Here is a 27,869-nt window from a genome sequence, read left to right as displayed (position 1 = left end):
ATGGTTTACCAACTTAGAAATGACTTCAATTAACCAACTTAGAACTGACCACGGTTTACCAACTTAATTAGAACTGACTTCAATTAACCAACTTAGAACTGAACACAGTTTACCAACTTACTTAGAAATGACTTCAATTAACCAACTTAGAACTGAACACAGTTTACCAACTTACTTAGAACTGACTCCAATTTACCAACTTAGAACTGACTATGGTTTACCAACTTAGAAATGACTCCAATTTACCAACTTAGAACTGACTATGGTTTACCAACTTAGAACTGACAATGGTTTACCAGCTTAGAACTGACTATGGTTTACCAACTTAGAACTTACTTCAATTAACCAACTTAGAACTGACCACGGTTTACCAACTTAATTAGAACTGACTCCAATTTACCAACTTAGAAATGACTATGGTTTACCAACTTAGAAATGACTCCAATTTACCAACTTAGAACTGACTATGGTTTATCAACTTAAATTTACTGACTATGGTTTACCAACTTAGAACTGACTATGGTTTACCAACTTAGAACTTACTTCAATTAACCAACTTAGAACTGACCACGGTTTACCAACTTAATTAGAACTGACTCCAATTTACCAACTTAGAACTGTCTATGGTTTACCAACTTAGAACTGACTCCAATTTACCAACTTAGAACTCACTATTGAATACCAACTTAGAACTGGCTCCAATCTACCAACTTAGATCTGACCACGGTTTACCAACTTAATTAGAACTGACTCCAATTTACCAACTTAGAACTGACTATGGTTTACCAATTAAAACTGACTCTAATTTACCAACTTGACTGACTATGGTTTACCAATTTAGAACTGACTACAGTGTACCAACTCAGAGCTGACTTTGGTGTACCAACTCAGAGCTGACTACAGTGTACCAACTCAGAGCTGACTACAGTGTACCAACTCAGAGCTGACTACAGTGTACCAACTCAGAGCTGACTTTAGTGTAACAACTCAGAGCTGACTACAGTGTACCAACTCAGAGCTGACTACAGTGTACCAAGTCAGAGCTGACTTTGGTGTACCAACTCAGAGCTGACTTTGGTGTACCAACTCAGAGCTGACTACAGTGTACCAACTCAGAGCTGACTACAGTGTACCAACTCAGAGCTGACTACAGTGTACCAACTCAGAGCTGACTACAGTGTACCAACTCAGAGCTGACTTTAGTGTAACAACGCAGAGCTGACTACAGTGTACTAACTCAGAGCTGACTACAGTGTACCAACTCAGAGCTGACTACAGTGTACCAACTCAGAGCTGACTTTAGTGTAACAACTCAGAGCTGACTACAGTGTACCAACTCAGAGCTGACTACAGTGTACCAACTCAGAGCTGACTTTGGTGTACCAACTCAGAGCTGACTTTGGTGTACCAACTCAGAGCTGCCTACAGTGTACCAACTCAGAGCTGACTACAGTGTACCAACTCAGAGCTGACTACAGTGTACCAACTCAGAGCTGACTTTGGTGTACCAACTCAGAGCTGACTTTGTGACAGTGTACCAACTCAGAGGTGACTTTGGTGTACCAACTCAGAGCTGACTACAGTGTACCAACTCAGAGCTGACTACATTGTACTAACTCAGAGCTGACTTTGGTGTACCAACTCAGAGCTGACTACAGTGTACCAACTTAGAGCTGACTTTGGTGTACCAACTCAGAGCTGACTTTGGTGTACCAACTCAGAGATGACTTTGGTGTACCAACTCAGAGCTGACTACAGTGTACCAACTCAGAGCTGACTTTGGTGTACCAACTCAGAGCTGACTTTGGTGTACCAACTCAGAGCTGACTACAGTGTACCAATTCAGAGCTGACTACAGTGTACCAACTCAGAGCTGACTACAGTGTACCAACTCAAAGCTGACTACAGTGTACCAACTAAGAACTCACTTGTAACAGTATACCAACTAAGAACTCACTTCAGTATACCAACTTAAACTGACTCAAGTTTAGCAACTAAGAACTGATTAACAGTATACCAACTTAAAACTAACTTAGCATACATTATACTTATTAAGAAAGGACTACATACTTGTATATCAACTAAGATCTGACTACAATATACCAAATACAACATACATTATACCTATTAAGAAAGGACTATACTAATGTATATCAACTAAGATCTGACTACAATATACCAAATACAACATACATTATACCTATTAAGAAAGGACTATACTTGTAAATATCAACTAAGATCTGACTACAATATACCAAATACAACATACATTATACCTATTAAGAAAGGACTATACTTGTATATCAACTAAGATCTGACTACAATATACCAAATAAGAACTGATTGTAGAACATAAACAAAAAATATGTGTACAAATTAGTTGTATCCGTAATCTAAGTCCTCCCCGGCGAAATAATGACCATGGTCGACCATGGTCCCCATGGTTTTTGACAGTTTTTGACGGTCAACCATGTTTTTTCATGGTTAACCATCAAGTACCGTGGGAAAATCATTGCCTGGACCACGGTCGACCATGGTCGACCATGGTCTACCATGGTACAAAAAAATATCACCATGGTATACCATGGTTTGACCATGGTCGACCATGGTCTACCATGGTACAAAAAAAGATCACCATGGTATACCATGGTTTTTGAAGGTCAACCATCAAGTACCGTGAAAACCCCCACAGTAGACCATGGTACAAAAGTTTTACTCCGAGAGTCACCATTTCAACCATGGTCTACCATGGTACACCAAGGTTGACCATGGTCAGCCACTGTGACAGTTTACCATAGTCTACCATCATCCTTTTTTATCTGATTCTTTACTTTGGATAAGTCTAAAAATGATTTGTTGATTTTGGTAAATAACAGAAATAGCAACTTAATAAATGTGGTCTTATTCTTTACTGATATTTAGTAAACACACAACTTGTCAACAACAGAAGTTGTGTTTCAGTATTAACCCTTTACCAGCTGTTCTGCTAATTTTAGACTCATCCACAACGAAAGCATCTGATGGAAAGGAAGAATATCTATTGGAAAGGAAGAATGCCAAATTTGAAAACCTTTGAAAACAATTTGTGGGAAATAGAGCATTTGCTCATTAATGAGCATCTATGCTCCATTCCTCTGTGAAATGATGTTCTTGTGTTTAATTACTGTTCAAGAACTATGCAAAACTGTACTAGAACAGTAACTGATCACTTTTAAGAACAGTTGTACTTGAACAGTTCAAGAATACTTTTTAAGAACAGTTCTTGAATTTTTTAAAGACTATTGTTGTTCTAATACTGTTCTATATTAAAGTCTTAAGTACAATATAAGAACAGTTCATGAATAGTGTTTGCACTTAAAATGTTCTTGAACTGTTCATAAAGACAAGTTGGCACATTTAAAGAATAGTTTATGAACTTTTATGTTCTTGAAATGTTCTTTTTAAACAATTTGGCACATCATAGGAACAGCTTATGAACATGGCAAGTTCTTAAAATGTTCTGCATATGTCTTTGAAAGGAAACTTGTACAAAAACAAGTAGTTGCATCAGCAACAGGCAGGAAGTTGAGGTAGCTGTGGTTACAACTGGCTGGTGCATTTAGTGTAACACATTTGGCCCAGTTATAACCCAAAGATTATAAATAAAAAATAACAAACGTCAAGAAAATTCCATATCAAAATAGCATGAACATTAAAATTAAATTTATTTTAATTAAAGCACCACATATATCATATGTATCATGTAAGGTGCCATGGATTGCTGGTCACATTGCCTGGATACAGTAATTTATATTTTTTATATATATTTTTTTAATAGATTTTTTTATTTATTTTTTGTCAAGATTTTGTCAAGTTATTAGTAACTTTTTTTCATGAAAAATGTGGAATATTTTTTAAAATGACATATATTCACTATCTTGTCAAAAAAAAAAAAAAAAAAAAAATATTTTATTTTATATAAAATTACTGTATCCAGGCAATGTGACGAGCACCTGTGGTCAACACTGGTTAATTAGTTGTTAAACCGGTTAAATATAATATTTACAAAATACTATAGCCATATTCTAACGTAGCTATATAACTATATTCTAACGGTTACGCATTTAAGACGAAACGCTCTTCACTGGCGGAGATAGTTTCGAACGCCCGCCATTTTTGTCGAAATATAATGCGCCAAATAAACTGATGTCTTGTTTCGTTTATTTAAGGTAAGTTCAAGCGATGTAAGGAGTATAATTCAGTAACGTTTATAACGATCTTTTACGCTAATATTATTGTTTAAAATAACATAGCAACATTTTGAAGTAATGAGCAAATATGTTTTGTTGTAATACATTTTCGCGACAAACATACGAAATACGTTTGTGTAGAAACACAGTTAAATGCTTGTTTTTGACTAGCGTTCAGCTAATACTTAATTTATATATATATTAAAGCAGCTTTTAAATTTGTTTCTTAACGTTGGTAAGCTATTTTTGTCGAGAAAAAGGATCAATTGTAATGGGCCGGCAGCGATGCAAAAGTGGGTGGGGAAGGTCAAAAACTAAAACCTTTAAAAAAGTTTTTATTGTTTTGAGGAACGATCTTTTAGGGGAGTGAAACATATATTTTTGGCGACATGTTAGTAGGGAGTTAACAAATTTTACAATAGAATATTAATATTTTTTATAAAAAAAACTTTCACATTTATTCTAAAAAGTCTGTTGACATTATCACTTTGTTTTCATGTCAAAATGCTCCAGACTACCTATTTAACAATGTTGTGAGTTCGTTATTATATCTTGTCAAATAAAAAATAAAAGTTCTTCAGGTTAATAATGAAAAGTAGTGGATGAGAGATCATTTCCGGGTTACAAATATGTTAATATCTTTTTAAATATAGCTGCAATCAAAACAAAGACATTGTTGATTTGACAGTTTCAATAACTTCGACTCAGTCACAAATATACTCTTTATGTTTAAAGACAATATAGCTTTTTGATTTGAAATCTGATAAAATCTTATATCATAAAATATGCTCAAATCCTAATTACAGCTTCTCATGTTGCAATGGATAAATGGGTATGAATCATGCTTGTTAAATATTGAACCTCAAAACTAAGAAGAAATTGATTTTTTTAACATTTTTAAATTTTGGTCCTTCAATGGACTTTTGCATCGCTGCCAACCCTTGACCTTTTAAATAACCACTATGCAAGCAAATTATGGTTAAGTGTCTGAAATGTTGTTTCGTCTATTTTAGCCAACCCAAAGGAGCTAACAAATAAATCATCAGTCCTCAAACGAATCAACCAGTGAAGGAGAAAAACATTCAAAGCCGTAAATTGTCAAATCCATCAGTGAGTAGACTATTTTTTAAAGCAAATGGTAAGATTTTCATTCTGGTTTTGAAAACAATATGGTTGGATGTGTGGAGTGGATTTTATATGTAACAGACAAACACTAATGAGAATCTTTAAAAAAAAATCAGACTCAATAAATTTGAGCTCTTTGGTTCGAAAGAATTAAATAAGCTATCATTAATTTATATACCTGCAACATTGAAATCTTAATTCGCACTGATTTGATAACCAACTGGCCGTTAGTTATTTGAAAATGTTGGCAGTACAAATAAATAAAAGAAATATTTTTCAGGTTGGAAGATGGATGTCAAAGTCTTAGACAACGAAAGGCTTCCAGAGTTAAGAAAAGACCACTTCAACAAAAACAATCATGCAAAGAATGACTGCAAAAAATCTTTTCGCAGATGCGTTTCATCATCAAGTGTATAAGGAAAAGGGACCTGGGTACAGAGACTAGATGTAAATGTCAAGGACTGAAATGAGCAATTCAATGGTTTCTTACTAATTGTGTTTATATGCGTCATAAGAAATTAAAACTGTTATAAATGGATGTGTAGTAATGATGAAATTATCACCTTGTGTCAAATGACATTAACTATTCATGAATTTAGTTCATGAATGACATTTTGGAAAAATAATGTTCATGAACTGTCAAGTTCATTTACTAAGCAGGAGTTCATGAACTTAGTGGAAGTTCATGAACATGATTTGTCCAAATTGTCATTCATGAATAGTTCATGTTATTCTCATCAAACGCTTGACGTCACTGACATGGATAAGTAATTTGCTGGACTAAAGAAGCTCGATACATGGAAAATGATAAATGCGAATCAATTAATACGCTGTCGTTCTAGAATCAAAATAACAACTGTATGACTAACTTTTATCAGTAAATACAAAACTGAGTTTGGCGCGCTGATGCAAAAAATTAAGTCATTAATAACTATGCATTTAAACTCCAGAATTACCTTTAAGAACCATTAATGTGCAGGTGCATACTTTTTGTTTCTTAAATACAATAACTTTATCAACTGTGTTAGTTTGAATTTTTTATCCATGTTTTTATGCACATTGGTTAAAAGTACATGTTTGAAAAATATAATGATATAATTAAGGAGAGATAACAGTTTTACTTGCGTCTATGCTGTAAGAGCGCAGTAGGGCATGTGAGCAAATTTCATAAAGCATGTTAGAGCATCTTGGGTCATTTGCTTTCTTACCCTACTGCGTTCATACAGCATAAGCGCAGTAAAATGTGAGCAATACTTGTAACTTTAATACATAATCATAAATGAAAAAAATGTTCATTGTGGTAAAACAGAAGCAGTTAAGAAAAGTAATCTACTTTTCATGAAGAATTGAAATTGGTTACCTAAAACTGGAGCTTATAAGAAAGTGTTTTCAATTTTCTTGTTGACTATTTCTTTCATAATAGTGGTTGACATTTTAAACAAGAAAGTTATAATGTAACAATTGTTCAAGATTTGTTCCTAAAACGTTATCGTTTAACAATTGTTATCACATCTAGTCAGGAATGTACTGGGTAGATTTCAAGATTTTAATCCATGCAAGAACATTTCTAGATCCGTACTTGATCTATTCTTAACGTGTACAAGAACCACTAGAAAATGATAAGAACATTTTAAGAAATGTGCATGAATTGTTCTTGAACTGTTCAAGAACTGTACTTTTACTACTATTTAAGAAATGTGCATGAATTGTTCTTGAACTGTTCAAGAACTGTACTTTTACTACTCTTTAAGTGTGCAGGAACAATTCAAGTTCTTGAAATGTAACAGTTTCAGTTTAAGAACTATATTGAAGACGCTCCAATATTTTACATAATGGACAGTTTGAGGCCTATATCATACTAAATATATATATATATATATATATACTATAATTTTGTTCTAGTCAAAGTTTGGCACAAGTTGTTAGCTATTGCAGAGAAATAAGACATTTTTTTTCCTTCTCATATACATGTAAATGGGATATCAACAGAATACAGTACTCGGCATGCTAAACTAGATGACGCCATAAACATATTTTAATCAATACAATTCCATTTCACTGATTTTGATCTTTGTTAAGTTTGTTGTCAATCCTATTTATGTGACCATGGTCTACCATGGTATGTGACCATATTCTACCATGGTATGTGACCATGGTCTACCATGGTATGTGACCATGGTAGTTCATGGTCTACCATGGTAGTTCATGGTCATATACCATGGTAGTTCATGGTCTACCATGGTAGTTCATGGTCATATACCATGGTAGTTCATGGTCTACCATGGTAGTTCATGGTCATATACCATGGTAGTTCATGATATATCATGGTAGTTCATGATATATCATGGTATACCATGTAACGTCAAATGGCCGCCCCACGGTTTATGACCATGGTCTACCATGGTGTGCTACCATGGTCTACCATGGTGTGCTACCATGGTCTACCATGGTATCAAACCATGGTAGACCATGGTCTACCATGGTCTACCATGGTGTGATACCGTGGGGCGGCCATTTGACGTAACATGGTAGTCCATGGTAGTCCATGGTCATATGACCATGAACTACCATGGTAGTCCATGGTAGTCCATGGTTATTGGCCATCATTTTCGCAGGGGCTATTGATTTCTTTATTATTAACACTCCTAATCAAACTCATTTCAAATATTTTTGCCTACATAATTAATCCATTAAGTCTTTTAAGTAAATTGTAGTGCATTTCTTTTCAGGGACAAACTTTAAGCTATTTACTTTGGTCTTTCGGTAAGCTTATGTAAATAATCATGTTTTTCATTTTGTTTAACAAATTTAGAAATTCATTCAAAACAAGCTTAATTGATATCTTACAATTTTGAGGAGCTTCCCAGTTCTTTTACTTAAAAAGCTGCCATTTAAAAACATTTTTAAATTGAACAAAGTTTAGTAATTTACACTCGGAGTTAGGATATCATGTGCGCTGAAGACTCTTTTGAAATTTTATGTTTATTCTATTCTTTAGGAATGGTGGAAAAATTACTTTCGTCCATGTTTATTATATTGAATATTCACTTGAAAATTGATTTCTAATTGGATGTTTTGTTTAATTTCAAACAAGGTTCTAACTGCAAATAATGATTTTATTTGTGAAAACTTGAAATTCAAGTCAAATGGAGGACATATCACAAGAGCTGAGACTCGTGTTTCATGATAATTTGGAATATATTTCGAATCATTTTAAAGTGTTCAGGAGGATAACAAACTTTAAATATTTGTGAAATGTTTTTCGATATTATTTTGTTTAGCTGTTTTCGCTTACATACCAATGGAATACAGTGCCCGGGACGTTTCAACGTTTTATCGCTGTTTATGTTAACATATTACTTAAATAATAATAACAAAAAGTGCATTTTTGATATGACGTACCAAGTAACAAAGTTTGAATTTACCTATTTTATATTGTAATCAATCGAAAGCCCCTATATGCTGGAGAAAATGTTTCTAGAAAAACGCAAAAAATCAGAAACTTTGTTAATGTACTCTCATTTCAGTAAACGTTGTAAAAGTGCGGAATATTTTTATCAAAGGAATTTTACACTACCAGATATAGGTAATTGATGTTTATGTCTATCAAATGTTTCCATTTCAAAACAAAAAAGTCAAAGAAATTTGACACAGCCTTAAGGCATTCATTTATCCGGCATTTAAACTTTATCCAGTTGGCCAGTTAAACTTGAAGACAGTTCAAATTATGAATTACAAATGTTGTTTTCAAAAGAGAAAATTTAATGTTATTTCTCAAAATGTATTACCATATTCAACTGTTTATTGCAAATATTGACCTTTATCAGGTAAAAAAAAATTTGGTTCTTAGAAAAGAATAAAAGTAAAGTGCAATCAGAATTTAAGATATTGCTTTGTTGTTGTTTAGTGTTTTGGTGTTTGTTCATTTAGCCTTTTTAGGTAAGTAAAATAACTTGATTTCAACACAACTTTAAAAAGATCATTGCCACCATAAAGTCTGTGTGTGTGAAGGTGTTCCTTTAAAGGGTCTATAGACACAAGATGAAACTTAATTGCAAGGAAAAAGAAAATTGTCCAAAACCTACATAAAATTGATATCGTTGTGTACAACGCATTGAATCTTACTTGTGATGTATCACATCGCTTATAACACATGTATTTTTCGCAGTCAACTAAATAATTAACTACTGATTAACTGGTACAGGAAATAAGTGTTAATGAATTACTTACTGGTAAATACTGAACTAACATCATAAGATATAGACCCTCAGCAATAGTTTTACCCTTCTCTTAGCTTAAACAAAAAATATATTTGAGTTCTCTCCCTTGCACTTACTGATCATCTTTATGTAAAGTGGTGACAATGTTACCCTCATAAATATTAGTTGGGTGTAACCTTTCAGCATAGTTTATTGTTGATTTGGAATAGGTTGTTGCATCCTGCAAAGGAACTGACTCCTACAGATATCATGTTTAGCTAAATAAAAAAAATTAAATGTGAAAATTTATACCGCGCATTTCGTTTAGCAGCTAGATTTATTATGCTGTTTAAATAAATATTCTATTTCTAACACCTTTTGTTAGAAATTGTTTCTAGGAATTGATTAGAATGTTTCTAGGAATTGATTTTCACAGTTAAATTCAAATACAAAGGATTCTTGTGAATAATTAATTGAGTGAAATTCTAGCAAGTTTAATTTTTTGCAAAGAAATAACAGGTTGCATAATAGGCCTTTTGAACACTTCTTTTATAAGCGATATTACCCAACCTACATGTAACAGATTGTTGTTGTCACGAAAAACAAACTGTTACTGTTACTGTTGTCAACAAACATGCTTTTGTTATACTAGCTGTTGTCAACAAAAATGATACCATTACTATTGTCAACAAACATGTTATTGTTTTTATTAATTAAAATAATTGTTTACATCATCCATAGAAATATGCATAAACATTAAAACATAGATCATTTTTTTCCAATGCAGTAAGTGTTCACAAATTTTGCCTCAATGTTGAATTTTCTGGGGCTGTATACACTAAGTGTCTTGAGCTGGGGATGTATTTACTTAACACCTTGAGCTTGGGCTGAATTCACTTAATGCCTTGAGCTCGGGCTGTATTCACTTAATGCCTTCAGCTGGGGCTGAACGCCTTCAGCTGGGGCTGAACGCCTTCAGCTGGGGCTGTATTCACTTAATGCCTGGATCTGGGGCTGTATTCACTTAACGCCTTGAGCTGGGGCTGTATTCACTTAATGTCTTGAGCTGGGGCTGTATTCACTTAATGCCTTGAGCTACGGCTGTATTCACTTAACGCCTTGAGCTGGGGCTGTATTCACTTAATGCTTTGATCTGGGGCTGTATTCACTTAACGCCTTGAGCTGGGGCTGTATTCACTTAACGTCTTGAGCTACGGCTGTATTCACTAATAACGCCTTGAGCTTGGGGATGTATTCACTTAACGCCTTGAGCTGGGGGCTGTATTCACTTAATGACTTAAGCTGGGGCTGTATTCACTTAACGTCTTGAGCTGGGGGCTGTATTCACTTAATGCCTTGAGCTGGGGCTGTATTCACTTAACGTCTTGAGCTACGGCTGTATTCACTTACGCCTTGAGCTGGGGATGTATTCATGTAAAGCCTTGAGCTGGGGTGGTATTCACTTAACGCCTTGAGCTGGGGCGGTATTCACTAAACGTATTGAGCTAAGGCTGTATTCTCTTAGCATCTTCAGCTAGGGCTGTATTGACCTAACATTTTGAGCTGGGGCTGTATTCACTCAACTTCTTGAGCTGGGACTGTATTCACTTAACCCCTTCAGCTGGGGCTGTATTCACTTAACGTCTTGATCTGGGACTGTATTCACTTAACCCCTTGAGCTGGGGCTGTATTCACTTCACGTCTTGAGCTGGGACTGTATTCACTTAACCCCTTGAGCTGGGGCTGTATTCACTTAACTCCTTGAGCTGGAGCTGTATTTACTTAATGCCTTGTGCTTGAGCTGTATTCACTTAACGCCTTGAGCTTGGGCTGTATTCACTTAATGCCTTGAGCTTGGGCTGTATTCACTTAACTCCTTGAGCTGGAGCTGTATTTACTTAATGCCTTGTGCTTGAGCTGTATTCACTTAACGCCTTGAGCTTGGGCTGTATTCACTTACCTTCTTGAGCTTGGACTTATTCACTTAACCCCTTCAGCTGGGGCTGTATTCACTTAACGTCTTGAGCTGGGACTGTATTCACTTAACCCCTTGAGCTGGGGCTGTATTCACTTCACGTCTTGAGCTGGGACTGTATTCACTTAACCCCTTGAGCTGGGGCTGTATTCACTTAACTCCTTGAGCTGGAGCTGTATTTACTTAATGCCTTGTGCTTGAGCTGTATTCACTTAACGCCTTGAGCTTGGGCTGTATTCACTTAACTCCTTGAGCTGGAGCTGTATTTACTTAATGCCTTGTGCTTGGGCTGTATTCACTTAACGCCTTGAGCTTGGGCTGTATTCACTTAACGCCTTGAGCTTGGGCTGTATTCACTTAACGCCTTGAGCTTGGGCTGTATTCACTTAATGTCTTGAGCTGGGACTGTATTCACTTAACGTCTTGAGCTTGGGCTGTATTCACTTAACGTCTTGAGCTGGGGCTGTATTCACTTAACGCCTAGAGCTGGATACTTAACTGGTGCATTATATCCTCTGCATTTTTTTATTTCTAACCTTGTAACCTATTAATGGTTAATTGTAAGTATGTACATAGAAAAATTAAATGGTTAAATGGTTTGATGCTATGCAGTTGCTTAACCATTTATTTTGTTGAAGAACATATTAACAATCTTAAAGTGTTTTAGTGTTTTACATGATATTGTGTAAACTAGCCACTAACTATATCTACCTCTTCATCTGATTAAAATGAAAAATGGTTGACTGCTGATTTACTGAAATATATGAGTTGGAGAACTTGGGAAATACTGCCTTCTTATTGGACAAAATATGATTTTAAAAAACTAATAAATGTTAATGAAATATATGTTTTAATATAAAATTTGATAACAAAATTTAGCTTATTGGAGCTTCAAATGAATGTCTTTTGAGAATGATAAGAAGCCAAGAGTGTTTTTCATTTAATTTTAAAATGAAATTGTTCACTCTGGCAAGTTAAAAACAATTATCCAGAGCAGAAATATGATATTAACGAGATCGGAGATAAAATGAAGGTCTGTTTAAACAAAACAAATCATTTTACTCCAAATGAGCATTATATGTTTTAACGTCAAAACGCAATGTAAGAAAAAAATGCTGATATCGTTTACTTGCGAAATCGATTGATTTTCACACTGCCAGTTAAAACAAGCGCGAAATGAATAGGTTCGTTTTGAAAGGATATTCTAATGTATTTACATTGAAGATGAAATATTTATTATAGAGCTATTATATCTCTGAAAGCATAGAAATTTGGAAAGCCGAGATTTGAATATAATGGGTGATCACAGAAAGCTTTATCGCAACTTGTCATTTCGGACGGTGTATAAACCGACGTGTGATATTCTTATAGAAGGATTTAAAATGCAGCGATATTTAGAGAATCGTGGAGTTTCGGCAATTATTAACGATATGGGTAATTACTGTAATTTTTGGATGTCAAGTTTGACATTTTAAGTTTTCAGTGTTTTTATGTAAATTTTAAATAATTTTTTCAGATCTGTTTAATTCTCATTCGCTACTTTTATTTACCAGTTTCGGACATTTTAGTTTTCGGTTATTTTGCAGAAACACTGACCTATTTATTCCGATGATTAAAAACATTTCAATTTTTACTCTTTTTGGTATTTAAATATACTGTTTTTGGCTATGAAGTTAAAAAGTTTTAGAACAATGGCAGATTTTTTTTTTTTTAAATTATTTATATATTTGAACAATTCAAATTTAAATTATTTTTTTCAGAAATACCATCTTTGACAAATTGGTCACTACTGCACTTTTGCAGTAACCCTAATTTATCTATTCAGACAATTTAGTTATTTCAAATTTAATTCTCATTGGTTTAATACCATTCATTCAATGCTACAATATACCTACTTAGATAAGATCTTTGTGCAGTATTACAGCACTTTGCCTGAGATTTATAATATGCACTTTGTATTGTATTGACACATTTTCAGAAGTATTTGCATAACATGCATGTAACAGCTTTAAGATCGTCAGATATGATTGTTTGAAATGGCAAACTGTATTTTAGAACAGAACAGAACAGAACTTGCTCTCTGTCAGCAGCAATTAGCTTTCGTAATACAATTCTGGATAAAAAACGCTTTGATAATTGCTTGCGGGATAAAAATGATGTTTTATGATTTTTGGATAATGCATATTTAGGTGCAGCAAGGAAATGCAAAAATTATTTTTTATTTGTGCAGAAAAATCATACAAAAACAAGAATCAATTCTTGCCTTGAAAAAAAGTGTATATGTTGATATCATGTATGATTTTAGCATCTTTGGATAACCCTGATACACACTAAGCTATGCTTCGTTGTGTACTGTGGGCAATTTGGCTACGAAAATCTTCTAATCATGAATAATTAATACGGCTGTTTCATTGGTTCTGCAAAGTACCAGATGCTTTATGGTTGAAAGATATTCTGGCGATCGATTGCTGGAGTTGAACTGGGTCTGCCTTCTCAGTACAATAATATTTGGCAGTAGTCAAGGCCACACGGCCACGGAGGCTACTGACACTGTAAAGTTATTGAACAATATTTGAGTGTAACATGCTAATTGATTTGAAGAAGAGTCGTCTCTCCTGCCTCATGCATATTCATTAAAACAAGATTTTGTAAGTCAAATGTCCCACGGTATGTATGAAGTGTAACGGAAGAAAGTACCATGGTTGCCGTCATGGATTTTAGTTGAAATGAAGATCAAATAGGAAAACAACATTAACATCATGTAATTATTTATTAATTTTAGTCGAATAAATAAATTCTTGAGACTACCTGAGTCTTGGACACTTTTTACGATTTTATTGTAAAGAAATTGACATTTTTTATTCTAAACTGAATTTTATTTTACACGAACATGTACGTTTTTGTGTAAGCCAGGATGTGGAATTACTAAAAATACCAATGCAAAGTTACTAAGAACGGTGGAATTATTAAAAAAAAAATCCAGTACAGTATAAAGGCTGAATAATTAAAAAAATAATAATTAACACAGTAGGGTGCTAATTTGAACTAAAGCGAGGAGGTTTGGTTCTTGTTCTTCAATCTAAAGACTCATACAATCCAAATACCATTTAACTTTGCATACCGCAGACAATGCGTACTTTGGTTTGGCTCAGTCACGAATTTTCTATGGTTAGAGAATACAGTTTTATGCTAAACTGTTCATCAAAGGTCACAGATCCATTTTGCCTCGAGGAAATCATGTATTAGGAATTACTAATATACTTCTGATGGTACAACGTGTATATGAGAAATGGAGCAATGAAATAGCGAATGCCGATTGATTGTATTAGAGTGAGCAACAGTTACTGGTCTAAGCAAAAATCCAACCATACGTTTCTTAATTACAATCGAAAATGGATAGCGACCAAGTTCACCATGTAACATAACACGAGGCGTGCTCTTTTTAACTCCGAGAATATGTTTTAGGAAATGTGTGTGTAACCTTTTCAATAAAAAAAAGTTCAAATAAATATCTTTTAGCAGAGTGCAAAGTAGAAAGATGGAATTATTAAGAAAAATTATATTATAACAGTTGCTAAAGTGCAATATAGCAAAACGGAATTATTCAAAAAAATATATATTAATTTTCACATTACCACCCTGTGAGTGATAAGTTATAAGATGAAGTGCAGAGTAGAAAGACGGAATAAATGGACTTTAATAGTTGAAGAAAATATTTGACATAGATTTTGTATTCATACTGTATGTCTCAATCGACTCACGTTTGAACATTGGCACATTGACAACTAATATCCGAATATGGTGAGAAGAAAAGTGATATTGTCATTTTTATGCATAGTAAATTATAGAACTTTGAAAGTGTTATATTACATTTTACGTACAAAAGTTACAATTTTACCTACTCTAAATTCTAAATCAAATGTGTGAAAGTGTTCAATACTTTTTCTTCAACTTTTAAAGTGCATTTATTCCGTCTTTCTGCTTTGCACTTCTCAGAGTGTTAATATTTTAATTATGAGCTTTGACATTTTTATGACTGCTGCCTTGACCAAACTGACAAAAATTGCTGAGTTTTTATTAGAGGTCATATTCACACATTTTGCAAAGAATTATAAAAAAACTCCAACTGGACAGAATGTTTTTGATTGAACTGTGCTTGTTATTCACAGGTTGTAAAAATTGCAATTCGTAGAATTAAGTTCACAGTAAAATAAGGTACGAAAAATGGATTAGCACGTTCTGCATACTTATGACCACGATACTAAATGTATTATATATATAAAAAAAATAACACAGTACAATGTGCAAAGTAGAAAAAAAAAGGAATATTTAAAAAATGTATATTTACACAGTCGGTTACCTTTGCATTGGTAACTGTGTTTACATTCTTTAGCAGGTTTATCGCCTGTTTGACAACTTTTTTTTTTTTCTTGGAATAATTGAGCCATTGTTTTTGTAAATATCTGGAAACCAGTGATATAAGACTGCTGACAAAAAATCAGATCACAATTTTTTATATTTACTGACGCAAATTCATGTTTATATCGATATTGCTAAAAGCTGTGACAAACGCTAAAAGAAAAATGTCCTGATGGGCATAAAACATCAATTTTCGTACGTAAATATGAAAAGTCTGATTTTTGTAAGCAGTCTTATATCACTTTTTTTTTGGACATTTACGCAAAAATTGGCTCATACCAAGACAAAAAATGAAAATAGTTGTCAAAACCGTTAATCTGTGAGAGTGCAAATTTAAAAGTTGAAGAAAATATTTGACATATATATACGGTATGACTCTCAATAGAATCGACTTTTGAACATTGGCACATTGACAACTTACCCGAATATGATGTTAAGAAAAGTGATATTGTCATTATATGCATATAGTATATAGAACTTTTAAAGTGTTATATTACATTTTACCTACAAAAGTATTGAACACTTTCGCACATTTGAAGTATCAATTGACTGAGCTTTGACATTTTTATAACTTGAAAAAAACCTTACATGAAATTGAATACTAGATTTTCACATCAAGAGTCATAGATAGATGTATCACAATTCGTGAACAGAATTAAATATTAAAGAACTACTATAGTATTAAGAATTTTGTTAAAACTCAACTACTCAGTTAGTGTGAGCACCCAGAAATCACTAAAATTGTAAATATTGTAAATGTATTGCAAAAATTTTATGTAATAGTTATTGGTTCTATTTATAAAACTTGGTAAGTTATATATAGTTGTATTTTATTTGGAATCCAGTTCTGGGACTTAAGTGTACAATATAATTAAGAAATAATGAACGTTTATTATTTCTCTCATGTCATTGCTTCTGCTGACATCATTTATATATACATAACTATTCTTAGAAAGGTTATATAACACCAATATTGTATGCAACACCTTTCTTGGTTAAGAATCAAACCCCCTGTGTGTCTATTTAAGCATAAAATTATCGTTGTATATTGAAGGGGATATACACATCATCATCAGGGGCAGTTCTAGGCTTTTATGCTAGAGTCTAATGCGTCCCTTCCTGAGCCCCGTATCGGGGGCCCCCGTCTTGATCAGCTAGTGATCATCTCAGTAAAAAGCTTTATCATATATTTGACATAGATCTATAACATCTATTTTCAGGGGTAGATGCAGACAATCCCTCTGAGATCAACGACGACACAAGCGGGGCTGATTCGGGAAAACGGGGTCGAGCACGGAAATCTCCCGGGACAACAAAACCCACAAAACTGCCATCCTGTAGTTTGCCAACAAATATGACGCCTACGTTCTTTATAGGAGGTGGCAATGGAGTCTCACTGTAAGTTGCGTTATCCAAGTTTAAAGCTGCACTCTTACAGATTGACTGTTTCAACAACTTCTATTATTTTTATGTCCTGGAGTTAGCCAATTTTCGAGTAAATATCCGAGAACCAGTGATATAAGACTGCTGAAGAAAAAACAGATTGCAGTTTTCATATTTCTGAGTTTTTTTGTCAGCATTCTTATATCACTGGTTTTCATGCATTTTAGTAAAAACTGGCTCATTCCAAGACAAAAAATTAAAAAAAGTTGTCAAAATGTGAGAGTGCAGCTTTAAGGGCCTTCCACAGCGCAAAAGTTGGATTATAATTTTATTGTTTTAATCTTTTTATTTCATTTTGACCTGCAACATTTAGCAAGTATGGCTTCAAATCAAAGAGAGTATTACTATTAATTTACTATCTATATACCTGTCATAACTACTGTCAATCAGAGCAGCGCAGCAATATTAACCTTCTGTATGCATAACAGTGCGGTTACCTACAATTATTAAAATAGCTATACTTTCAAGCACATGCTTCCATTTATTGCTCTCTTATTTCTCTATACAGGTCAGTGTAAAGGATTATTAAACATTTATCTTTACACACCCGTGACCAAGTTTGCTATATTTTTTTCCAGAGTGGAGGCCCCATTGGTAAATATCGGCTGGAAACGAACCACGGATAAGTATGACGAGCGATTCCGGCTGAAGTGGGTGGAATGCAAGAGTAAAATCAACTATGGTGGTTTCAAAGAAGGTAGGTTCTGTATAAAGCTTATATATTCTACTATGTTGTTCTGAGTCAGAAAGACATAACATTTAAAACAGCCTCAATTGAAGAGCACCATTTGGAACTCCTTGGCCATTTTCCATTGAAAACAACATCTGATCTATAGGGACAGTTTACAATGTCAGAAATCTTAACTTTTAACTAAACTACAAGTAGATCCTGTAGTAATTTTAATTTAGCAGTTAAATTTAATGACTTTACTATATAAGGAATCTTAATTATTTATGAAATTATACACTTCAATCAATTTAAACTTAAATATAATAAATACATGTTAATAATCACTACAATAAATTAATACTCTTATTTAAGATTTTACAAACTACTTCTACTGATGTACTGGCATACACCTGAGGCTGTTTTTGATGGAAAATGGTCGAGGAGTTAAACATGTCTGTAACACTGAAAACTAAAGGGCAGCATAAACCTTGTTACACAACATAAGAGAGACACATTTAAAAAAAAATATTTGCCTTCAATTTTAGCTTACCACTAAGTCTTCTAACCATGAAAACAGGCTTTAAAAAATATGATGAGTCAGGTTAGGTATAAAAGGGAGACTACCATATTTTAGAAGAGATAAAGGGAGGCAACCTTTATTAATAATTTATAGAGTTTCCATTGCTTGTAAACATATTTTATAAATTGGACTAATCTTATTAACAGCTAAGTTGGTCTCATGAACAACCTCATTGAATACGAACCAGTTACATTTAGCAATAAAGTGAGACTACCTTATTTAAGCACAGTTAAAGGGAAGCAACTTAACTTCAACATACATGCCATATTTCTGAGAGGCTTCCCAGGGAATTTTGGTCTGCATTCCAGGCGATTTTGATATACTACACCAGGGGACTTTTACGCAGCGAGATTTTGTGCAATATCTACATTTATGATATAAGAATAAATACAGAAACACAAGTTGTAATTACAATAATTGTTGGACTTAGTCATCATAGACCTTCATGGAATTTTTTCCCACTCATAATATTATTTAAATTCCAGGGGATATGGATCCCCTGGCAGGGGACCATGGGATGGGTCTGAATTCAGGGGGATTTCCTCCCGCCATGGGATATGGCATGTATGCTTTAGTTTTATAAAATTTCTCTTTTCAGGTGAACAGATAGTAAACCACTTACCTAATTCTCACCTTCTAACCAACAAACTCGGCCTATTGAACAGTCTTAAGGAATACGAGCGAGTGACATTAAGTACAAAAGGGCGACTACCCAGATTACGCATGTCCGATTTTCACCCAGAGTCGTATAAACTGGACGAGAAGTCAGATCGTGAATTGTTTCTTGAGGTTTATAAAGGTTGGTATGCATATTTAATGAAAGTTGAAATAAATAAGACATATGTATTTGACTATTTGTACAGCTTTCTTTCAGCTAATCTAGGATCATGTCTGTTGGTGAAGGGGATTCCCCTCTACTTTGAGCTGGTTGGTGTTGACCATGTAGAGAAGATTCAACTCTACTGTAAGCTTCCCCTCTTCTCAAAGCTAGTTGGTATCAACCAAGTGAAGGGGATTCCCCTCTATTCAAAGCTAGTTGGTATCAACCAAGTGAAGGGGATTTCCCTCTACTCAAAGCTAGTTGGTATCAACCAAGTGAAGGGGATTCCCCTCTACTCAAAGCTAGTTGGTATCAACCAAGTGAAGGTGATTCCCCTTTTTTGTAAGCTGGTTGGTATCAACCAAGTGAAGGGGATTCCCCTCTACTGTAAACTAGTTGGTATCAACCAAGCGAAGGAGATTCCCCTCTACTGTAAGCTGGTTGGTATCAACTGAGTGAAGGGGATTCCCCTCTACTCAAAGCTAGTTGGTATCGACCAAGTGAAGGGGATTCCCGTCTACTCTGAGCTAGTTGGTATCAACCAAGACTTAGTGAAGGGGATTCCCCTCTACTCTGAGCTGGTTTGTATCAATTTAAGTGAAGGGGATTCCCCTCTACTCTGAGCTAGTTGGTATCAACCAAGTGAAGGGGATTCTCCTCTACTCTGAGCTGGTTTGTATCAACTCAAGTGAAGGGGATTCACCTCTTCTCTTAGCTAGTTGGTATCAACCAAGTGAAGGGGATTCCCCACTTCTCTGAGCTAGTTGGTATCAACCAAGTGAAGGGGATTCTCCTCTACTGTAAACTAGTTGGTATCGACCAAGTGAAGGAGATTTCCCTCTACTCAAAGCCAGTTGGTATCGACCAAGTGAAGGAGATTTCCCTCTACTCAAAGCTAGTTGGTATCGACCAAGTGAAGGAGATTTCCCTCCACTCAAAGCCAGTTGGTATCGACCAAGTGAAGGAGATTTCCCTCTACTGTAAGCTGGTTGGTATCGACCAAGTGAAGGAGATTTTCCTCTACTCAAAGCCAGTTGGTATCGACCAAGTGAAGGAGATTTCCCTCTACTCAAAGCCAGTTGGTATCGACCAAGTGAAGGAGATTTTCCTCTACTCAAAGCCAGTTGGTATCGACCAAGTGAAGGAGATTTCCCTCTACTCAAAGCCAGTTGGTATCGACCAAGTGAAGGAGATTTCCCTCTACTCAAAGCCAGTTGGTATCGACCAAGTGAAGGAGATTTTCCTCTACTCAAAGCCAGTTGGTATCGACCAAGTGAAGGAGATTTCCCTCTACTGTAAGCTGGTTGGTATCGACCAAGTGAAGGAGATTTCCCTCTACTCAAAGCCAGTTGGTATCGACCAAGTGAAGGAGATTTCCCTCTACTAAAAGCCAGTTGGTATCGACCAAGTGAAGGAGATTTCCCTCTACTCTGAGCTAGTTGGTATCAACAAAGTGAAGGGGAATCCCCTCTTCTGTAAGCTGGTTGGTTTCAACCAAGTGAAGGGGATTCCCATCTACTGTAAGCTGGTTGGTATCAACCAAAATGATGGGGGATTCCCCTCATGAATACTCTTTAAAGAACACACCATACAGAAAAAGTTTCTTCCTTTTTCAGGCCGTGAGATCTGGCCCCAATTTCTTGAAACTTCTTAAGCCCCTTATAACAGGATTAAGCCAATCTCACTTTTGTTGTTCTATAAAATGTGTTATATTTACTTCTTCAAGAATTTTTAGAAATTTAATATGTAGGAATAATCTGTATGATTATCAGAATAAACCATTTTTCATTTATCTAAACTAATTTTCAGTACATTGTATGTATTTTGGCTATTTGAAATAAGCGACTTAGGCCTGTTAAGCTTAAGATGTTTCGAGAAATTGGGCCTGATTAAAGTGAGTTGGTTACATTGAACCAAGGGTAGGAGATTTCCCTCATACATCCCTTTAAAGCAATAATACTCTTTGAAGAGCAGGTACAGAAAAAACTAATAATCACCATTAAAATTATCTTTTCCTTTCCACAGGCCATGAGGTTTGGTTAAAGCTTGTTGGTTACAATGAACCATGGGAAGGAAAAAGAAGTCATAGAAGTCATCGATCATGCTACTCTTGGAAGAGTAGGTTATAACAAAACTTCCACAATGAGTAACACCATTTTGTTTTCTATTGACAGACAATGAGATCTGGATCTGTAAGCCCGTAGGTATGAACCAAGGGAAGGGGATTTTCCTCATAAGGTCCCGAGAAGCCATCACGCAATTGTTAGAAGAAAGGGACCAGAAAAAACAGCAACCCCAGAAGCCTGGCAGGCCACTTATGAACCGGATTGTGCAAAGGTGAGTAGATACGCTCTTTAGACTTGTAGTTATTCTATGTCTTTATTTTAGAATAATTTTTTTAAATGTTATCTTGAAATTGTTCTTAGAGACGAAGCAATAAAAAATTGAGCCTCAAAAACCTGGGCAGCCGCTACTATGTGTGCGGATAAAGACACATAATATTGGCTGTCCAACTATTCGCTTGTCTTAATTTAGTTGAATATTTGATTCAGATGTCATCTGCAAAACTTTGAAAATTTACATCCCCGAACACTTGATTAAGTTAAATAAGTCGTTTTAATTGTTCGATGTTGGCACACGTCAACTGAAACGCTGGCGTTGGTGAACTTAGCTGTTAAATATTGTTAGAAGTTGGTTAAGCTTTTGGTGTAGAATGTTCACCTATGCTAGCCTCTTGCATTACCATGGGGTTCATTGCGTCAGGTACCAGTTGGCTTCTGTTGGACAAGCATTCAGCTTAGTTCACCATTGCCAGAGCCTCTGTACAACCTCTGTACTGTGAACTTAATTAACATTGGTCCAAAAGTTGTTGTGTGAACAAAGCTTTAGAAAGGGCAAGTAAGGAGTATAAATAATTATTATAATAATAAACTTCAATTCTACGTTATGAATTTTCAGGTACATATTAAACCCCCTTCTACTAGATGGCAGGAAATTTGACGTGAGAGCGTATATGTTGGTCGCGTCAACCACTCCGTTCCTAATTCTCTACCACAAAGGCTATGTACGGCTTTCATGTGCCAAGTACGACCAGGATGATATGAACCTTGGAACTCACCTTACCAACCAGGTAACATATACAGCTAAATGTATGAAAAGGTTAACTCCTTGGATTGGTTAAAGTTAGTCAAAATGTTTATTGATTGGTTAATATTTATCTTATAATCTCTGTTGACCAATCAAATAACTCACATGTGCAAACTAACCAAAAGATAACCTGCTGAAAAGTTATCCAGTTTTATAAAATTGGCTCAGGGTGTTTAATTTATTGCAATTAATTTTCATAAAAGTAAAAACTTTTGTTTGTAACATGAAATCCATGCACGCTATGCTTAAAGGCGCACAATATAGGTTGATGAAAAAAACTTCTTTTTTTCATTTTAATGCATTTACATGGTAAACTCATTTGACTTAAACGATCAAACAAATTACAGTCGAAACTCGATGGCTCGATATTCTAGGGACCGGCCAAAGTACTTCGAGCCTCGAGAATATCGAGCCAAGCGGGATTGCTTACAGAATGTTATTTTTTCATTTGTTACATAAAGTCTTATTTACCTCGTTTGTTATTGGCTACGCTATCTCCGCAAGAGAAGGAAGAGTATTTATTGGGCATAGTTACACACCCTAAATTTCGTAATATGACTTATTCGATTATCAGAAAATATCATTTTATTTTTTATTTATAATAAAAATACATTTATGCGAAAACAAGCAATTGTAAACAGTGGTAAAAATACATTTATGCGAAAACAAGCAATTGTAAACAGTGGGTAACACAAACACAGCTTAAAAGTTATATCAAAATGCATAGTAATTTAGGGATGGATAACAAGTAGAGACATAACTTAAAGTGATGGCATGTTTATTCAAACTGTTAAACCATTTTAATTCGATAATAATTATAATATCAGTCAAGCAATTTTAATCGATTAGCGCCTTGTGCTAAATGAAGCCAATCAAACAAATGATAAGGCGTGAGATTCTTAACTGAACCCGCGAAAATGACATCGACCCAAGCAACCAAATCAAAGTGTGAAATTCTTGTTTGGGACCGCGAAAACGACTTCCAGCGTGGAGAAATATCGACCCTCAAGATATCGAGCCATCCGATCGAAATTTATATGAACAAAGAGTAAATAAAAATCGGTCCTTTTAATTTGGTTCGAGCAAACGAGGATATCGAGCCATGAGATATCGAGCCAACGAGTTTCGACTGTATGTGATAGGACCCAAGGGTTATTTGAATCCACTTATAACTGTCTTGACCAAAGTGTAAACCAATGTCAAATTTATTCCTACAGTTTGTTCAGAAGAAGGATCCAAATTATAAGCAGCTGAAGGAGGACACTGCATGGACGATGGACAAGTTCAATGACTATGTGAACTCTGATATACGCCCAGACTGCCCCGTAGAGATCGAAGAAAACTGGGTTTACAATACATTCACGGTTGGTTTTAACTCTATGTTCTTTACAAAGAATTGTAAAGAAAATTTATTAACTAATGCTAGGTCACTCATGTAATGTCAGGTATGATGTTGCAAGGGTGCGGTCTTGTGCTGTGAGGGAAACTTGAGAACTGGTAAAATGCCCACATAAATGGTTTGGTTACAACAAACCAAACTCCAATATGTGCCTTGGCTTGGGATCGAACAAAGGTCACCTTGGCGAAAATCAAGTGCCCCAAATACTGTGCTAACGGACAACCATTACAGTTAGCAATATGCAAGTTGAAAAGCGAATAATAAATAATAATTTGGTCTACGTGATTAACATGTAATAAAGCTACATGCAAGCCATGTTGAAAGTCACATAAAACAGATCATCTAATTTAAATTAAGAAATAAAACTTTTAATTCAGTAAGTGATCTTTAAACAAAATCTTTAATTTAAATTTTCCAATTAAAATATATTGGCTGTATGCTTGTATATATGACGCTTGGACAATTCTTGTTCTTCTTGTGAAAATACAATTTTCTGTAATTTCAGAAACAAATGCAGAAGATAATGATTCACTGTTTCAACAGTGTTAAACACAAGCTGCAATCGAGGGTCGGATTCTTCGACCTGTTTGGTCTTGATTTTATGATCGACACAGATATGAGGGTAAACTATCTGCTATTATTCATTTCATAATGTTATGATCTTCTTTCATATTGATGTTTTATCATGTTAAGATCTTATATCATAATAAACTGTTAAGATCTTATAATAATATTTTATATAACAATGTTTAGACAAATATTTCATAATAAATTGTTAGGACCTTATAACAATATTTGATGTAATAATGTTAAGATCATATCTCATTTTATTAAGATCTTATTTGATAGCTTTGTTTCATAATGCTAAGATTTAATTAATAATATTAAGGTTTTATTTCAAAACGTTAAGATCTTATTCCATAATGAATGTTTAAGATCTTATTTTATAATGTTGTTTCATAATGTTCAGATGTTATTTAATGATATTAAGATCTTATTTTATAATGATAAAATCTTATTTTATAATGATAATTATTAAAATTTTATTTTATAATGAATTTTTGAGATCTCATTTCATAATGTTGTTTCATCATGTTAATTTTGAAACATAACAGTATTAATGTAATGAAATATTATGATGTTATGAAATATTCTTATAATGTTTAAATCTTATATCATAATGCAAAGGTCATTTATGATGGTTTTGGAATTGTATTTTATAGATTTAGAACACCAAACTAAAGAATGTGAACGTAACATCACTTTGGATATAATTATGTAGATGATATTTTGGCACCTTTATTTAGCAGCCTTAGTATATACTGAACTTTCAATATAATATTATTTTCAATTTTCCTAAAGATTTAATCATCTTTTTTGTATTTACAAAGGAATATAAAAATACTGACCTTGTTGGCTGCATTTAAGGTTAAAAACTTATAATTCTACCAATTTTACTAATTCCAGGGTAAAAATTAATAATTTTATATTTTTCTTATTTCAGAATCTGATTTTTTTTAGAAAATATCAAATTGGGAAGAGAACTTTGGATACTCAAGCTCACAGATGGCAGGAGTGAAATTCTGTACTAATACCAAATGATAAATACCTATTTGGACTAATTCTTTAAAAAAAAATGGTTTGTAATGGACCAACCCAGGGGTCCATTTCATCAAAGAATGTTAGTCATACCTGCAACAATCTTAAATCTGTATACATGTTACAAATGGCAATCATTTGATTCGTTTTAGGACCATAACTCTGTTTTTAATAATTGTTGAGTTCGGTCCCTTTTATTGACTAAAAAAACAACAACAACATACAGACAATGGCGTCTGCTTCATGGCACTATTGTTCAGAGATATTGTTGACAGAGATATGACGTGACACTCAGAACCAAAAAACATGTTTTACAAAATTGTTTTGTTTCTAATTTAATCCTTTAGTTGGATCATCTACGATATTTGAATTACTGCCTTCTTAGCGTGTATGAGGTTGGGCCACTACAGACCGGTATCCCCCACTGCCCAAGAAATCTTTTTTTTGAAGGATGGTCTAAATTTATATCATTTTCTTTTTCTTTCAGGTGTTTCTACTAGAAATTAACGTGAACCCATCATTGTCGCGTAAATGCCGAGCGCAAAAAGAAATACTGCCCGGTCTTATTGCCGAAAGCCTCTGTATGTTAAAAACATGTAGACGATATTTGTTAGCTCTTAAGTTTATTTTCAACCACACTTTTTATCGACAAATGCATAAAAGTTATTGTTGTTGTAAGAAAAAATGACTTTTCATGCTTGAGAAAAAGTGTCGTTGAAAATATGCCATGTGTGATCAAATACTTTTGAGTTTATGACTTCTCTAGCTGATTTCTCTTGGCTTGATTTCCCTGAATTCTGATTGGCTAGTATTGAACTTTGTGACAGGCTTTATAACATTACCTCGCATGATATTTAGCTCGCACGTTGTTTAAAGAAATAAGTGGACACATTGTAACCACCTTTGTGTCATCGCCCTTGGCAGCATTGTCATGCAAATAATTTACCTAGTTGGCCATAACTTAAGTTATGGCCCTTGATAGAATCAACTAGTAAAAATTTGGCAAAAATGTTGGAAATATTTGCATGAAACTTTGTTCCCATGCTACCAGTTTCACTGTACACATGTGTAGCAATTTTTTAGGCCCACAACTCTTGATTTAATTCTTGAAAAGTTATGCCCCTTTTAAAATTAAAAACAACAACAAGTGATTGCCTTCGCTCCTGGGATGGTATCCAATATGCGACTAGGTTAATCTTAAGAGTCATACATCATTGACTTCATTCACTCTATTGGTCAGTTATTAATAACAAGCAATCAGTTTAGCTACATCCTCCTTTAAGATCCAATTAAGACCAATTTGAGTAACCAGCTCAGGGCACTATTTTTGGTCTATGAATGTATCAGAACAACTGAAATGTAAAATAAACTGGAAATTCAAATATACACATATAATACAAACATAGCTCTTCTGTTTGATCAAGCAAGGCTGTTTTCACTGTTAAATACCAGCAATATTGATGATGGCAATGGGAATATTCTGAATATTTCTGGTATTTACTTGTCCTAAGTATGGTTGTGTTGCGTTATCTTTATTTTGTGATTGCATGATGCAGATAAATCATAAAAATCAGTAGAATTTGCAGGCTTGTGCATGCACATAATATGATGAACTGTTAACAATAAAGCCTATTTTCAGTAGAAATAGTATTTTTTGATGGTTTTGCTTGAAATCTGTCATGCATTCGCAATGGTTTAACCCCATCTTGACGTTGAAAAATGGACTCTGGAATTGACAGCATTATATAACGTCAAAATTTTTGCTATTTAATATAAACAGTTTAATAAAGTAACAGTTTAATAAAACTCTTTTCAAAAAATGACAAAGCTCGAAAAAAGGCTTGCGATAAATCTTTTCCTAAACTTGTTTCTTTATTTTCTGGGTAATAATTGGCAACTCGGGATGTAAGAGTAGTGTTAATAAACATGCCACTTATAGGCTGTTTACACTCGACTTCATAGCGGAATTAAGTTCATGTTTATTCTACTTTCCTTTTAACATTTTGTGGTCTAGAAAAAAGCCACTCGCAGAATTTTGCGAGCTTGAATTAAAGTCACTCGCAATTTCCAAATGTCGCTCGCATTTTGCGAGTATGCAAGTCTAAATTCGAACCCTGATAGTTACTTAATTTTTCAAATGACTTTTGTTTTAAATATTAGATAATGCATTGAGTCCATTATTCAAGCCAATTCTCCTAACCCAAGCAGGATAACATGAATGTTTTGAACATTTTTAAAACTTTTTCTCAGGTAAATTTTTTACT

The 27,869-nt window shown here is 34.3% G+C and overlaps 1 protein-coding gene and 1 long non-coding RNA gene across 10 annotated transcripts in view; both read left to right on the top strand.

Moving 5' to 3' along the window:
• LOC128203320 (protein polyglycylase TTLL10-like) overlaps positions 1-27,869 on the top strand; it is a 125,501-nt gene that overhangs the window by 92,885 nt on the left and 4,747 nt on the right. For 6 of the 8 annotated variants that reach the window (XM_052904697.1, XM_052904693.1, XM_052904701.1 and 3 more), the window contains 7 exons: positions 17,168-17,345; positions 17,969-18,087; positions 19,239-19,439; positions 21,635-21,797; positions 22,419-22,590; positions 23,825-23,971; positions 24,512-24,628. In XM_052904697.1, coding sequence (XP_052760657.1) covers positions 17,168-17,345; positions 17,969-18,087; positions 19,239-19,439; positions 21,635-21,797; positions 22,419-22,590; positions 23,825-23,971; positions 24,512-24,628 — 1,097 coding nt within the window. Of the gene's footprint in view, positions 1-8,323; positions 8,941-12,796; positions 12,963-17,167; positions 17,346-17,968; positions 18,088-19,238; positions 19,440-21,634; positions 21,798-22,418; positions 22,591-23,824; positions 23,972-24,511; positions 24,629-27,869 lie in introns of those variants that run through there. The other 2 variants (XM_052904696.1, XM_052904694.1) reach the window with 2 other exon arrangements.
• LOC128203334 (uncharacterized) lies at positions 3,974-5,892 on the top strand. Of its 2 annotated transcripts, XR_008255926.1 has the most exons (3): positions 3,974-4,208; positions 5,243-5,339; positions 5,635-5,892. It is a non-coding gene; the product is annotated as an uncharacterized LOC128203334 (long non-coding RNA). The 2 variants fall into 2 exon arrangements; XR_008255925.1 differs by lacking the exon at positions 3,974-4,208 and having other exon boundaries at positions 4,939-5,339.

Source organism: Mya arenaria, chromosome 9 (genome assembly GCF_026914265.1).
Source record: "Mya arenaria isolate MELC-2E11 chromosome 9, ASM2691426v1".
Taxonomy (NCBI): Eukaryota; Metazoa; Mollusca; class Bivalvia; order Myida; family Myidae; genus Mya; species Mya arenaria.
This window is presented reverse-complemented; position numbering and strand designations above follow the sequence as displayed.